Source organism: Antechinus flavipes, chromosome 3, assembly GCF_016432865.1.
Source record: "Antechinus flavipes isolate AdamAnt ecotype Samford, QLD, Australia chromosome 3, AdamAnt_v2, whole genome shotgun sequence".
Lineage (NCBI taxonomy): Eukaryota > Metazoa > Chordata > Mammalia > Dasyuromorphia > Dasyuridae > Antechinus > Antechinus flavipes.
In genome coordinates, this window is record NC_067400.1 from 256,036,885 (window position 1) to 256,053,825 (window position 16,941).

At 34.2% G+C, this 16,941-nt stretch overlaps 1 protein-coding gene across 1 annotated transcript in view; it reads right to left on the reverse strand.

The window, feature by feature from the left end:
- HUNK (hormonally up-regulated Neu-associated kinase) overlaps window positions 1-16,941 on the reverse strand; it is a 132,878-nt gene that overhangs the window by 38,687 nt on the left and 77,250 nt on the right. Inside the window, exon 4 of the mRNA XM_051984976.1 lies at window positions 8,352-8,487. Within this exon, the coding sequence (XP_051840936.1) occupies window positions 8,352-8,487 (136 nt within the window). The remainder of the gene's footprint in view (window positions 1-8,351; window positions 8,488-16,941) is intronic.

Below are 16,941 nucleotides of genomic sequence, written 5' to 3' on the forward strand. Positions count from 1 at the left end.
TTTCTATGTCAAGTGAATTGTCTAGAATTATAAATGTATATCATTTATCCTAATCCCACTAATTTTACATATGAGAAAATTGAGGTCCTAAGAGGTAAAACTAGCCAAAGATTACAGAGGTCATCTGGCTCCAGATCCAATGCTCTTTTCATTAGGGCTAAGCTTTACTCAAACAGAGATTTCAGTGGGGGTGAGGGTGAGGGTGAGGGTGAAGTATATCAAAGTTCTAATGTTTGCTCTTGCATTCCCCAGATCCCTTTTTCTATACCCATTTCTAGATCTCCCTAGTAACATGCAATATTTTAAACCTAAATATCTTAGATTCTACTGATCCACCCACTCCATAACCTTTGATGCATAAATTCCTTCATTATGCACCACTGCCACTTGAGTTTTCACAAGCCTGGAGAACGAAAGCCGACTGTGATAAAACCAAGTATAACTTATAAACCAAAATGTTCCTTACATTAACTATTAGCACTTTCTTTCATGACTACCAAAAAAATGAATAAGAGGAACATTTATTTTTGGAAATCAAAGACCAGTCCCATATTTTTGTTCTATAACACAGATCCCTCCTTCAGCAATCAATCAAAAAGCATTTATTAAGCACCACTGTATATCAGGCACTAGGAATACAAATAGAAAGAATGAAGCAGTCTTGACTCTCAAAGGACTTACATTCTTAATAGAGAAACATAAAAAATAGATATGCAAGGATACCAAATGGGTACATACAAATGTATGCAAAGTGGTAAAATACAAAGTAATTTGGGAAGGAAAGCATTAAGCAGTTAAGTGTCAGATCAAGAAGGTTTTACATAGAAGGAATTTGAACTGCCTACAGTAGGACAAGGACTCTAAGGTAGAGGTAAAGAATGTATTCTAGGTATGTGGGATGCCAAACACTGAGAATGGGAGATGGAGCATCATGTATAAGAATCCAGCCAATTGGGCTGGATCAAAGAGTGTTGAAGGGGAAATGTTGTCCAAGGACTTTAGAAAAAAATAGGTTGAAGCCCAATTGTGAAGGACTTTAAAGGCCAAATGACACATTACATATTAGCTGTTGAACTTTTTTCAGAATATGCAATCATACATTTTTGTAATTTATCATTTGTTAAGGTATATGCTACCAAACATGATTGGTATGTCACCTTCTTTTCCCTTAACTTAAAAAAAATTCTAATTGGGTGACTGATATTAGGAAATGATAACTTTGTTTTTAAAAAATTAATAAAACTTTAAAAAATTAAAAAAAATAATTATCTTTCCATCTCTTTTTTTGTTACTAATATATAGAAATGCTGATTTTTATAAATTCATTTTGTACCCTACCTTTTGAGAAATTATTTATCAGTTAATTTTGTTGATTCTTAAGTTTTTTAAGTAAACCACTTTATCATTTGCAAAGATATTGTCTCCTTATTGCCCATGTTTCTTTTTATTTTTAAGTCAAATAATACTAGTTTTAGTGAACATTCTTGCATACCCTGATCTTAGTGTGAAAGCTTCCAATATTTCTCCACAATAAATAATACAAGCTCTTAGTTGTAGAAGCCATTTTAAAAAAAATAATAAGTAAATTATGGACATGTTCTTTGACTCCTATGCTTAGAGCTTTTAAAAAAACACAAATTAGAACTGTATTATTTCTTTTTTGTTGTTGCAATTTTGTTTTAAATGTTATTTAGTATGTGAATTCTTTTCCTAGCTATACATAATCTTTCTATTTTTGAATTAAATACTCTTTGGTTATAATTTTTGATATGTTGCTGTATTCTTTTTGCCAGCATTTAATTTTTTTACATCAATATTTAGAAATATTAGTCTATAGTTCTCATTCTACGCCATAACCATTGTCTGATTTTATCATCAAAGCCACATTTGATTCATAATGGAGTGACATTCTCCATATTAAGAAATTTATGCGGGATGGGTATTATTCTTTAAATAATCAGTAAAATCCATTTATCAATCATTTGGTTCTAGATTGTTATCACCTCTATGGCATTTATGGCTTTATGGCTTGTTCAGTTTCTCTTTAGTTTGTATAGCCTACCCATTCAATTAGTTAATTTTTAAATTTTTTTTGCAGATAGCATCCATTTCATAGAAAATTTCTTATTTTGTTTTGTTTTATTATAGAGTCTGAAAAAATTTTATTTGCTCTCATGATTTTTATCTCTCTTCATTTTTATTAATTATTAAATTAGGGGATAGCTTTTTAGTTTTACTGTCATTTTAAAATGGTCTTTAGTTATGAATTAAAAAAAAACTCAACTGTGTATCTTCCATTTCTTATTTTCTTCTCATAATTTTTTGAGATTTATTGTCATTAATTTTTTATAGTTTTAAATGTTGTCTCTGAAGAGTAATTGTCCAGCATTCCCTTTATTTTGGTACATTGTATCACTTGTCATTACATTAGTATGACTAGTAATTATTTATATTATTTACTTGGGGTTATTAATATTTATTACTAACTCATTACTTAGGTTATTTTTAAAAAGTATCTATTTAATATTGTATCTTTGTTCACATCTTTAGTTACATAACCCAGAGGCGTTCATTCTCATTAACTCCATTTTTTCACCATAAACTTTTTTTTCTTTTTTTTTATTATAGCTTTTTGTTGGCAAAACATATGCGTGGATAATTTTTCAACACTGACCCTTGCAAAAACTTCTGTTCCAACTTTTCCCCTCCTTCCTTCCACCCCCCCTCCTCTACATGGCAGATAGTCCCATACGTGTTAAAGTCACCATATACTTTTTAAATAGCATTTTGGCTTTGGATACCTAATTGAAATCGTGTTCTACATAGTTATCGACTTCTGTTCCTGTCCTCTCTTGGCCCTTTTTATACCCTCTTCTATTGTCTTATAGTCTTATAGACTATTCAGCTTGGCATTTAAAGACTTCACAATTAGTCTGTCTTTTAAAGCATATTTACCTTTATTTCCATTCATGTATTCTATGTTACAGTCAAAGTAGACTACTTACTGTTCCTGAATCTGACTTTCCATCCTAAATGCCTTTGAATAGGTTTCTTCATGCACAAAATACATCCCCCTTTCATCTTAAAATCCTAGCTATTTCCAAGTATCAACTCAAGCACCTCTTCCTACAGAAAGGCTTTCTTTCCCTTCTCAAATTTTCTTGTATTTTGTGTTTATAGGTGTCATTCCTCTATATAATTTCTCCTTCATGGCACAAAATATTTTTGGATACTATACCACTTGGCGCATATATGTTTAGTATTAATATTACTTCGTTACCTGTGGTATCTTTAAGTAGAATGAAGTTTCCTTCCTTATCTTTTTTAATTAGAGCTATTTTTGCTTTTGCTTGATCTGAGATCAGGATGCTACCCCTGCTTTTTTTTTATTTCAGCTGCAGCATAATAGATTCTGCTCCAGTCTTTTACCTTTACTCTTAATGTATCATTCTGCTTTAAATGTGTTTCTTGTAACCAACAAACTGTAGAATTCTGACTTTTATCCAGTCTGCTATCCGTTTTCTTTTTATGGAAGAGTTCTTTCCATTCATATTCCCAGTTAAAATTACTAACTCTGTATTTCCCACCATCTTATTTCCCCCCAGTTATAGTTTTCTCTTCCCTTTCCCTCTTTCCCAGTATTTTGCTTCTGACCACCCCTTCCATCAAATAGCTCTCCCCTTTCACAGCCCCTCTTTGTTTCTTATGCCTTTCCCCTTTTACTTCTAGTCTCCCTTCTATTAGTCTCCCCCTTTCGTTTCCCCTACTACTTCCCTATAGGGTGACACAAGCTTCTCTGGGAAGCTAAATGTGTATGACATTCTCTTTGGGCCAAATCTAATGAGAGATTCATACAATGCTCATTCCTCCCTCCCCCCCTTCCTTTTTTTTCCCCAATTGTAATAGGTCTTTTTTGCCTCTTCATGAGATGTAATTTACCTCATTTTAACTCCATTTTCCAATTCTTTCAGTAGAATCATCTTTCCTCCTTTAGTTTCTTTTTTATATCATCACAATAAAATCAAATTTTACCTGTACCCTCTAAATATACCCATAACAGAGATACAGATCTCAAGAGTTAAACATATCATCTTCTCATATAGGGATATAAGCTTTTTAACTTTTAAAAAAAAGCCCCCCCCCTTTTTTTTAAACTTTTTTATGCTTCTCTTGAGTTCTGTATTTGAAGATCAAATTCTCTATTCAGCTCTGGTTTTTTCATCAGAAATAAATGAAATTCACCTGTTTCATTGTATGTTCATCTTTTCCCCTGAAAGATGATGCTCGATTTTGGTGGATAGTTGATTATTGGCTGCAATCCAAGTTCCTTTGTCTTTCAGAATATCAGATTTTCATGCTCTTTGATCTTTTAAAATCTCCTTGATTTGATAATTCTGAAATTTAGCTTCCTTGGAGTTTCCATTTTAGGGTCTCTTTCATGAAGTGATTGGTGAATTCATTCAATGGCTATTTTACCCTCTGGTTCTAGGACACTGGGGCAATTTTCCTTGATGATTTTCTGAAAGACGATATATAGGCTTTTTTTTTTTTTTATCATGGTTTTCAGGAAGTCCAATAATTCTTAGATTGTCTCTCCGAGATCTAGTTTCCAGGTTTTTTCAATGAGTTATTTTATATTTTCTTCTATTTTTTTTCCTTTTGGTTTTGTTTGACTGATTCTTGAAGTCTCATTGAGTCATTCACTTCCATTTGTTCAATTCCAATTTTTAGTGAATTGTTTTCTTCAGTTAGGTTTTTTTTTTTTTAATTTCCTTTTGCATCTGACCAACTTGTAAATGATGTGTTTTATTCATTGGGGTTCAGAGGCTCACTAGTTGCTTTTGAATTTACTTTGGATGTCTCACAGTTAATCTGTTGATGTACTGGCATGTAACCAGGACAGAGTAGCCTAAGAACGTAGATTTCCTGGTGCTGGATGCAGCAAAGCCTTGGCTCCCTGCCCTGGGTTTCTTGTGCTGCATCTATATTCAGCAGCCTTTCCCCCTGCCTGAATGAAACAGACTTTTTCTCAAGTTCTTCCAAAGTATCTTCTGGAAATTTGTTACACTCCAAATATTTGTGAGTTCTGTCACTCCAAAATCAGTTCAGAGGCTTGAAATGCTGTTGATCTGAGGACATTAAGAGGAGCTCAGATAAAGACGTGTCTACTCTTCACCATCTTGGCTCTTCCTTGGCAAAAAATATTTTTAATGAGTGTGTTTTTATTTCCAGAATCTAGCAAAGTGTTTCACTCCCAGCAGGTGCTTAATAATGCTTGTTGAATGTATTTAAATACCTTCTTGATTATTTATTATTTTATTATGTGATGGTCTAGAAAAAAAACAAGTCAATAAGAATTTATTGAGTGTTCATTATGATCCAGAGACAGTGTTGAGGTCTGTGGCTACAAAAAAAGGACAAAAAACACAATTCCTGCTTTCAAGGAGTTTACATGGCATAAAACATTTGATTAATATTTCTGCCTGTCTTAATTTACTTGAATTTGTAATCCCTTATATTATTAATAATTTTTATAGAAGTATTATTTTGTTCCAGAAAAAAGAAAAACACCTCTAAGCTCATATAGAAGTATTTCCATATTCTTTCAAATCCATTTCTTCCTAAAGTTTTGTTTAGTTGCAGTTTTCTTCTTATTTCTGTTTATTTGCCAAGTTTTGATAGAAGAATATTAAAAGTTTATGATTAATGTCTTTACTATATAGGAGTTGTTTTTTTTTTCCTTTGTTGATTTCAGTTGACTTTTCCTTAAAGACCTTACTTAGATACTATTTCATGTATGTGTGTATATGTGTGTATGGATATATTATCCATAGGTATATGTAGATGTATAAATATCTATACAATTTCATTGTATAGGAGTTTTTAAAACCAAAGACTCATTTTTCCATTTTTTTTCTTTTCATGATTCTTTCCATTTTTACTTCTGCCTTATCAAAAATCATGATGGCAGTTTCTGAGTTTGTGGGATTTTTTTTTTTTTTTTGAGAATTCAGCTGAAGCATAACAAATTTTATTGTAGCCTTTTACTTTGTTTGCATGTATTCCTCTGTTTTAGGTACATTTTCTTAAGATGACATATTATTCAAGATTATTAAAGATCCAGTCTACAACTCTTGTTTTAATGTCAGTTCAATCAATTTCTATCTAAATTTATAATTATTAAATTATATTTTTCCCATCTATCATTTTTTTTTTGTCATAGTGCTTGATTTTATCAGGACAAAGTACATTGTAGCTTGTTTTATTAGTTCCAATTCAATCCCAGATGTTCATAAAAACACAAAAACTCCACTCTTTCTCAGGCAAAAAGCAAAATAATGCTTTAAAAATTTCTTTGCTTTCCCCTGTCTCTGGGTAGACATTTGGTTTAGGAATTATTATCTTTCTGCATCCACACTTCCTAGGAATTTGTTCTTTTTGCTATAGTACCCAAATCCAATGTATAAAATTTTTCTTCTTATTCTCTGACCCTCAAATCTTCAAGATAGCCTGCTTTTTTCTATTCTATTTCCATGGAGTTTTTTCCAATGATGGGCACATAGTAACTGTATAATAAATACTTATTGCCTTTGTTGACTCAATTCCTGCCTATGACTCCTCAATATTCCTATCATAGAGTGGTACTTCAAAGAGGGAACAACCTTTCTTTTCCTAATTATGTGAAAAATATGAGATATAATTTTAAAATTTGTTGCTTTACAATATTATTTACCTGCCAAAGTTATACTTGATTCTCATTTTGCAAGTTATAAGGTCTGCCAGACTCTGACTCCTTTTCTGAGTTTTCACTTGCATTATTAACAAATCATCTTTTCTCAATAAGGAAAACACCATAACTGTGGCATAACAATTTCCAGGTAGCATTCTCTATAGACTGATAAACTACAGGTGCCCAACATAGTCACAAATTTTACTTAGCATAATTCATACTTAAAATTCAGCCTTTTCTTTTTAATCCTTTAGGTAGTAACTCGGAACTTCAATTCGTGAGAATTCTACGTTCTTTCTAATGAGGCTAAAAATGATTTTCTGCTGTCACTTGAACCCCAAGCTAATTTGTTGGCTCCTCTATTATTCCCTGAACTTTTTTTCTTTATAGAGCTCTCTTCCCTTATTAGATTTTCTAAAATGCTACTCTCGTTGATATCTAGCCTTGACTCCAGTTTCTAAAAATTGCTACACTTCTGGTTGCTTACTCAAGCTGCAACTCTTGTTTCAAATCAGCCCATCTCATCTGAAGAACATCTTCTGAATCAAAATCACATCTCCTACCCACCCCCAATCAAATTCTCTTTTACAGCCCATTTCCTTTGCCAATGTTTGCATCCTCCCAGTCCTGTTTCCGTCAATCAACTCTTGGCCCATCATAAAATTATCACTCACATTTACAGTAATGTGCATAATAACTTTTTTTGTCCATTGTCAGGAAGGGAAACAATTATAATTTGTGGCTTACAAGTAAGTCATGTTTCCAAAGTTCATTTGTAAGTTAGTGGACAGGAAATTGGAATGCATTTTATCATGAAAACAATGAAGTTTGGTTCCCAGAATGGCCCACAAAAGTTCCCTTTGACTTAAGTACAGTGAAACTGTAGGATAATCCATAATATAGAATGCCAGTTGTACTACAGTACCATAAAACTTAAACCACAGTTATATGTATGGGAAAACGCATTCTTAACTTCTATTCACATTACTGGAGTAGAGAATGTCTCAGTCCAATGGGGGGGGGGGGAGGAAACATGTGAAGAGATTCTCCTATCCTCACTCAATCCTCCAGCTCTCACAAATTTCAAATACTGCACAGAGTACAGCAAATATAAGTGAGATTGTGAGGCTGCAGCAGCAGCACAAAAAAAGAAAAAAAAAGTAGAAAAGGGAGGAGGCTCCTAATTATCCAAGAACTTGGAAGAAATAAGGATTCAGAGACAATATAAAATAGAGTATAATGGCCAAGTTAACTAGGTAAGAGCTTTGCTGAGATAGAAATGGTAAAGAAGAGGCAACTGTAAGCTAAGTATGCTTATTTGTCTAACATATATATCTAAACAATGAGAATGGAGATATTCAATACACTTGGAAAAATCAGATTTACTGACTAAATGTTTTTGGCAAAAGGCCTCATCTCTGAGGTAAGGTGTAAGATTCTGATGGTGCCATATTTCTCTCTGGATCTCAAAGAGTAGAAAAATCATTTATTATTCTCTCCAAAACTTTCAACAATAAAATATCTCTTCATTTAATATATTAACTTTGTACCAATATTAAATAAGTGGGGAAAAGGGAAAGAGAGGGGAAAAAAATTCATTTTTGTAAGTTGAATAACTCACATGGACCAGACATCTATTTTGGAACCATATTTTTTCCTGGCAAGAAGTTCTGGAGCTGCATAAGCTGGGCTGCCACACTGGGTACTGAAAGGATCTGAGTAACCCAAGATGCCTGCATAGTTGCTCAAGCCAAAGTCTGTAAAAATGGGAGGGGGAAGGGAGAAAAGATACAACATTAGAGATTGTGAAAAACACACCAAAATCAACAATAAAATCAAATTTATTTTTTACCAATAACATTCAATTTTAGGGAACTCTAAACTGTAAGAGAGAAGAATAATCAAGTATTGATGGCATAAACTTGCCAGAACTTCAAATTTTCTTTCCAAATTATATGACACTTTAAAAATCAGACTTCATTGTAAAACCCACTTAAAGCTAAAAAAAAAAATGTTATAAATCAAACACATTTCCATCAAATACTTTTTTCTAAGTAAGCCATCTAGGATCATAGGAGGCAGTAATATGGTGGGTCTGAATCCTGAAGTCAGGCTAATTATGGTCAACTCTCATTAATTAGGGGCCAAGACCCCAAGATGAGAACAGGAGATCTGGGTTGCAAGTGAGGAGACATGGTATGATCAAAGAGCAGCCTATATATATGTGTGTGTATGAATATATTTATGTGCATATATACATGTATCATGTATCTATATCCCTAATAGAAAGATAAATTTATATATGTATATACTATACTATATACTATAATATAGCTTCAATATACTATATATACTATAATAAGCTTCAAATGCATAAACAATCTAAATATAAAAGTCCAATAATACTTAATCATCCTAATTCAACACTTAATCATCTTCAGCTTAGACTGCTGCAATAGCCTCCTATTTGGTCTCACTACCAGATGTCAACAAGATTTTCTTTTAATTGCTGGTCTGACCATGTTACTCCCCTACTTAATAAACTCAAAGGCTTCCCTTCTGGGTCTGGGATCACATTTAACAGTTCTTCTGTTTAACTTTCAAAGCTCTTCAGTCTGGCTATAGCCTATCTTTCCAAACTTATTATACATTACTTTGCTTCCTGTACTCTAGGGGAATATTTTAAAAAAGAAGAAAAGAACATCAATTAAATATTTTAAAAATATACACTGAGCAGAAAGAAGTTCAGAAGGGGACACAGATTAACAAGACAGGGCTAGAACTAACATATTAAATTTGAAATATGCTTTATAATAATAACCACCATTTATACAGCACTTTGAGATCTGCATTTAATCCTTAAAACAACTCTGAGAGTTGATAGCAGCCCTGAAAAGGACTGCCATTATTCTCATTTTTCAGATGAGATAAACTAGGGCAGAAAAGTTAAATGATTTGGCTAGTAAGTGTCTGAGGCAGGATTTTATCTCAGGTTTTCTTGACTCAAAGTCTGGGACTTCATCTATCATGCTATTAAATATACCCCATGTACTTACTAGTCATATGTCTATGGGCTAAGTTATTTGACCTCTATCTGTCCATTTCCTCAATTGTAAAATAGGGATTATAATATCATTTCTTCCCATAATTGTGATGAAGATCAAATACTTAGGATAGTCCTTAATAAATATTTATTCCAAACTTCTACTGAGCTGTATATACAAATAAGGGCAAGATTCATAATTTAAAATGCAACCTTCTTTTCCCCCTTTTTTATGGGGAAATAATTGTTTGTAAATTTTCATGTAATTAGATGTGTCTTAGAGAGATTTGGAGTATATACAAATGTTCTCTAACTGGTTCTGGTTACTTTGACCATGTAAGGAGCCTCTTTGATTGTCTATGGAGTCAGAACTGAATATACATTTTTTTTATGTTTCTTTTCTTTTCTTTTAAAATTTATTTTATAATAACTTTTTATTGACAGAACCCATGCCAGGGTAATTTTTTACAACATTATCCCTTGCACTCATTTCTGTTCCGATTTTTCCCCTCCCTCCCTCCACCTCCTCCCCTGGATGGCAAGCAGTCCTATATATGTTAAATATGTTGCAGTATATCCTAGATACAATATATGTATGCAGAACTGAACAGTTCTCTTGTTGCACAGGGAGAATTGGATTCAAGAGATAGAAGTAACCTGGGAAGAAAAACAAAAATGCAAACAGTTTACATTTATTTCCCAGTGTTCTTTCTTTGGGTGTAGCTGCTTCTGTACATCATTGATCAATTGGAACTGAGTTAGATTTCTTTGTCAAAGAAATTCACTTCCATCAGAATACATCTTCATACAGTATCGTTGTTGAAGTATATAATGATCTCCTGGTTCTGCTCATTTCACTTAGCATCAGCTGAATATACATTCAAAAGGCACTGGCTGATTAGTCACCTTCTCTCCAGATAACTTCTTGCTATCTATTGGTTTTTCAATGAAAGAAGAGAAATGCTGTGGTTCCTTACCTTGGTAAGTTTCTGAACCTCATTCTCTCACTTATGGCTCCAAAAAAATTGCATATATAGAAGCCACACCCCAATAAAACCATCTTGGCAGAGGGGCTAAACCAGTGTAAGAGTAACTGACAGACCTCAAAATTGATGGTGAATTAGGCAGATATCCACCTCAAGCATGGGAAGACTTGTACCATTGGCCAAGAAAGGAACTGCAGAGCTTGGTCAGGCATCAGAGATGCCAAGATTGCTGTATCCCAGGGCATTGCCACTCATCTTAATTTTTGTTTTGCCATTTCAAAAGACTCTTCCTTTCCTAAGTCTTTGGTTAGTCAGGAAGAGAGAGGGAAGCTGATGATTTTGTGTAACTCTGCCTCACTGAAATCCAATTCACATGTAAGTCAAGACATCATTTGTGATGTCATTGTCTTTTATGAAAATGAAGGTCAAACAACAAACTGTAGTTTCAAAAGCTCAGAAGAACAAACTATCAAAAGATTCATGAACAGATTCTATGCAGGGGTTTATAGCCAGTTAGTACAGTTTTGAGGCCCCATGGAGTGACCTTCAGGACCCAAACCAGTAGCTAGACAAGGAGCCACCCTGTGTCTTTGGGCATGAACTTAGTGGGATCAATGCTGTTAAGTATGAGCCCACTCTCCCAAGGAACCAAGATGGTATAGAGGAAAGTGTTTGGGATAGTGAAGGAGAAAATATTTGTATTGCTATTGTTACAATTTCACAATTAATAACCCTTTGTAAAAATTATTGATGTTAATTTGCTAAGTGAAACTGGGATGCTAATCACTTGCCGCTAAATGCTGAGAGAACACAATGAAATGGGGAGCTTCAGCCAGTGGCATTAGAAAAAGAAATCCCAGGGCAGTTAGGTGGTGCAGTGGATAGAATACTATCTCTGAAATTTGGAAAATCCAGCCCCAGATACTTACTAGCTGTGTGACCCTTAGCAAGTGGCTTAACCTCTATTGCCTTGCAGATAGACAGGGAGGAAGAAAGGGAGGGAGGAAATGAAGGGAGAGAGAAAAGGATGGAAGGAAGGAAGGAAAGAAGAGAGGGAGGGACAGAGAAGAAGGGGAAGAAGGAAGGGAGGGGGGAGAGAGGGACAGAGAAGAAGGGGAGGGAAGGAGGGAGAGAAGGAGAGAGGGAAAAAGGGACAGAGAAGAAGGGGAAAGGAGGAAAAGAGGAAGGGAGGAAGGAAGGATATCCTAACCTCTCCAGAGGACCCTAGAACCTTAGGAAGGATATGTGACTAACTGGCCAGGCTCTGAGAGAATAAGCTCAGAGTGTGAGATAAAGTAATGAGAAATTTTTTTTTTCTTTTTAAAAGAATCCTGTCACTATTTCAAAATTAGGCTCACGAAGCTTTTCCAATTCTGGAACAGAATCCATCTTCCACATATATACTCAACTACTAATGCTTTGATCCTGTCAAATTTATCTGATATATATACACACACACACACATATATATATATATACATATAGATAGATAGATAGATAGATATAGATATATTTCATATATTTTGAATATATTCATTTAGGTACATGTCTACTTCTATTAGAATATAAACTCTGATTTTTATCTTTGTAGTTCTGGTATGTAGCACATAGTAGGTGCTTAATAAATTTTTACTAATTATTTGAAAGATTACAAAATTGTAAATGGAAAAAAAAAAACAACCACACACAAAAGTAAATGTTAAAGAATTACACTGATCAGAATTGGCACCAAAAAAGAGACAGAAGAATTTACTTTCCTCCATTTCTGCAGAGTTGGGAGTCTATGCAGGTGGAGCACAGCATATACTATGATGTTTGACTGGTATGTTGCTGAGTTTTGCTTATATGCTTTTATTTTTCTTTATCCTTTCTTTCTCTGAATGAAGAGATGTATGGGAAATGAACTAGACCTATATACTGTGTAACTATATATAATTATATAAAAATAACTATAGGTTATATCAACCAACCAACAAGTAATGATAAACTACATACTCTAGGTCAGGTAGTGTGCTAACACTGAGAATACCAAAAAAAAGGCCATCTTTATATTCTAATGGAGAAATAATATGTATCTATGTGTAGTTATGTAATCTATGTGTATGAATAGAAACAATGTAACTTTAGAGAAGTTTACTATCAATTGAATTGCATCTAGAAGAATTTCAGGGATTCTAAGAGACAAAGATAAATGAATTTTAAAAATAACCTATTCATTAATTGCTTACTATGTGCCAGTAGTGAGGATACAAATACAAATACAAAAACAATCTCTGCCTTCAAAGAAAGGAAGGAAAGAAATAAACATCTACCATGTATAAGGCACTATGCTAAACACTTTACAAATATTATCTCATTTGATCCTCACAACAGTCCTGGGAAGTAGGTTATATTATTGTCCATATTTTACAGTTGAAAGAACTGAGATAAACAGAGATGAAGTGACTTGTCCAGGATTATATATATATAATCCAGCTTTAGCTAATCTAAAGAATTTACATTGTACTAAGGGAACATGGTGGCCACAGTGAGATGTTTTGTTTTGGAATATTGATTGGAGAATGGTTATTGGAGCCAGAGTGGAGAAACAATGAAAGAGCTGATTTGATTATAATTTCAGAAACAGAAAGGTGGACAAGGGATATACATCCAGGGGCATGGTAGCTGGGGAGGGAAGTCAAGCACGACCAATCCTAGATGCAGTGAGGAATTGAAGCAACTAGCAACTGGCAACTGCATCCAAAGACAAGAGTTACAGAAACTAAAAGGTTAAATACTTCAAGTACAAGTTTCTGGCATGTGGGAAGCATTCTGTTTGCTGAGATGGTTGGGGAGTGACTTCAAAATATTCCAGGCATAGGGAACAGCCAGTACAAACACATGGAGATGATATGTTGATTATGAAGAAAAGACAAGTAGGCTAGTCTGCAGGAAGGAGGGAAATGTAAAAGAAAACTGGAAAAATAGCAAAGAGTCATGTCTTAAAGAACTTAAAATTACCAAAAGTCTGTATTTGTTCCTACAGGTGATAGGGAGCCATTAGAGTTTATTAAGTAGAGGAATGACATAGTAAGATCTGAGATTTAGGAAAACCATTCTGGCAGCTATGTGATTATAAAACTGGAAGATGAGAGGAGGACTTAAAATGCAAAATGAAATACGAATTTTGGTAGGAATTTGTTTTCCTAAATTATGTACAATTGTTATGAGGGTCTTTTTTTAAATTACAATTTTAAAATTATGCAGTGGCAAAGAGCAGGAGAGGTACAATAAATGCTTGCAAAAACATTATCAGTTTCTATATTTAAACAAAATAAAAACAAACAAAAACACAGGGAAACTAAGGAATATGAAAGCAAAAGAGTTTCATAAACTTCAAAACCAATCCATGAATCAACTTCTAGGGTAAGAAGTCACTATTCAAAAAAGCTACTTAGAAAATTGGAAAACAATTCAACAGAAATTAGGTGTAGACCAATATCTGATTCCATAAATCACAAATACAAACTCCAAATATATACAAATCTAGATTTAAAAGATAACATTTTAAAAAAAAATTTAAAGCACTGAATAATTACTGATAAGCTGGAAAATGACCAAAATAGTGAACAGGTGGGGAATATCTGGCTAATGGGCCATATAAGACTCATGAAATTATTTGATCTGGCCCTACTTAGGCAATTACGGGAGATAATGATCTGAAAGTCAGGTACAACAACTTTCCATTGCTTGAAATTTTAAAGATGATTATTTTGTATGGCCTGCTAATATCATAAACATCCAAAAGGCCCTTGACAGAAAAAAAGCTTCCCACTCCTGCTTTAATCCATACTATATAATGAAGAAATTGAGGGTGCTTAGCTTAGAGAAAACTCCAGGAGCCATGACAGCTATCTTCAAAACCTTGAAAGGCTGACATTTAAAGAGAGATTAGACTTGCTTTATTTGGCCTAAAAAAAGGCAGAAACAGAGCAGGTGGAATATGTGGAATGTGGAATGGGGTGGTAGTTGCAAAGAAGTAACGTTAGACTTGATTTAAGATAGCTTCCTAACATTAAAGCTATACGGAAGTGGAATGAACTGCCTCAGATATCCCTTTGCTGGTGGTCACTGTAAAATGAGTGGTTGACCATTTGTCATATACAAATGGATTCTTTTCGGGAGCAGAAAGAGTTGATGATAAGTCTCCTCCAATTCTGAAATTTTTTGGTTTTTCTTGGATTCACTTAGCATATGGGTGTCTACCTCACACTAAACATAAAACTAGTAGACTCCTCATACGATGGGTTCTCTTATTACTATGTAATTCCAATGGCTTATATCCATGACCCTTTACCTCAAACAACATCTTGGGAAGGGCAAGAGGAGGGGGGAAAAGGAGGAGTAAAGGGCAGTGGAGTGGAATCTCTTCTGCCTAGAAGTTGCTCCCCCACATTAATGGTTAATATATGAGATGGTTACACATGGATTTATTTGGCTAATTCCTTCTCTCCCTCCTTTTCTCCCTCCCTTCATTGTTAAGTGACTTGCCCAGGGTTACATAGCTAGAAAGTATTAAGTATCTGAAGGTAGATTTGAACTCAGGTCCTCCTGATTTCAGGACTGGTGCTCTATCCACTATGCCACCTAGCTGCCTCTGGCTAATAATTTTCCTTCAGTAATTCCTTTTACTAACTTGTCTTTCTTTTCTTAATAACTTTATAAACCATTAAAAATGGTTTATTATTCCAGTTTTCCAGATAACTAAAGTTGTCATAATAATTATGCATCAGCTAAGGCTCCTAAACAAATTAACTATACTTTTTAGTCACCACTTCATGAGGACCTTTCCTAACCTCTATATATTAACAAGAAAAATTACCCTCCCCCCCCTTTGAGTTGTAGTTAGAAACTAAACAAGAAGACAAGCTCTATATTCCCAAAATGATCCTTTCATGCCTTCAAGTATTCATACACCTTAATAAACAGTATTTTCCATTTTTCCATGCAGAAGATATCAAACCCAAGCCCTCCAAAGCTCTCTACTAGTGGTAAATGTTATACTGTATTTAATATCTGCCTCTTTATAGCTTATCAAAAAACAGGTCAGTCAATATCATTTTTTTTCCTCTCACAGAGAAACAGCTATTGCTCAGACATTTTTCAGGTATGTCTGACTTTTCATGACCCCATTTTGGGTTTTCTTGGCAAAGATACTGAAGTAGTTTGCCATTTCCTACTCCAGCTCATTTTAAATTTGAAGAAAAAAGGCCAACAGGGTTAAGTTACTTGCCCAGGGTTGCACAGTTACTAAGTATCTGAGGCCAAATTTTAACTTCATCCATTGTATATAGGGAAACAGTGTCACCTGAAAATAATAGTAACTTTTTATTAGAAATCCACAGTGTGAAAATATCTGTTTCTGTACCTGGACAACAACCCCTGTCCAGTGTTGGTGATATGGCCATGTTGAGAACTAGTAGGAAATGTATCCCTCCAATAGTTTTGCTATATCTTACATAGTTTTCTCCCTTTCCTAAGAAGAAAAACAGTTCCTTCAAGAATGAGATTATAGTATCACAGATTTAGAGCTGAATGGAATCTTAACTAGTCAAAGCCTTTCATTTTATAGAAGAGGAAATTTCCCTAAAATAGGGATGAAATGACTTCTTTATAGTAACATTGAGTCTAAGCAACAAACCTGGGACATGAAATCAGTCCCTGTTATCCAAATCCAGTGCTGTTTCCACTTCACTGCCTTCATCACTGAGCTGATAGATGATCTGATGTTTTTCCATGTACCTTTCTTTCTTTTTCCCTCTCAGAAGTACAGAAGCATCTACTGATTCAGAAGGGGCAAACAGGGCAGTATGTGCCTTGTCTTCCTCCATCAAGGATTTACCCAATATTCTAAAATCCTATATGGAGATTCCAAAACAATCTCCTAGGACCCTTTCAATGCTACCTTCTTCATAATTATTGGCATTTCATGTTCCAAGTTTTCTAACAATGGAAATTGTTATTTTCCTTAGTTCACCTTTCTTTCCCTTCGTTCAAATTTTTCCTTAGTTCACCTTCTGTGAAAACCCAAGGTTTTGCACTATTCTCTCAATATAGGTTAAGCCAGTTGTCCTAAAAGCCAAAGAATCTGTTGTGAAGACCTGATTCACCCAGGGGCTTAGTCTCAAGCTGTTCACAAGTTG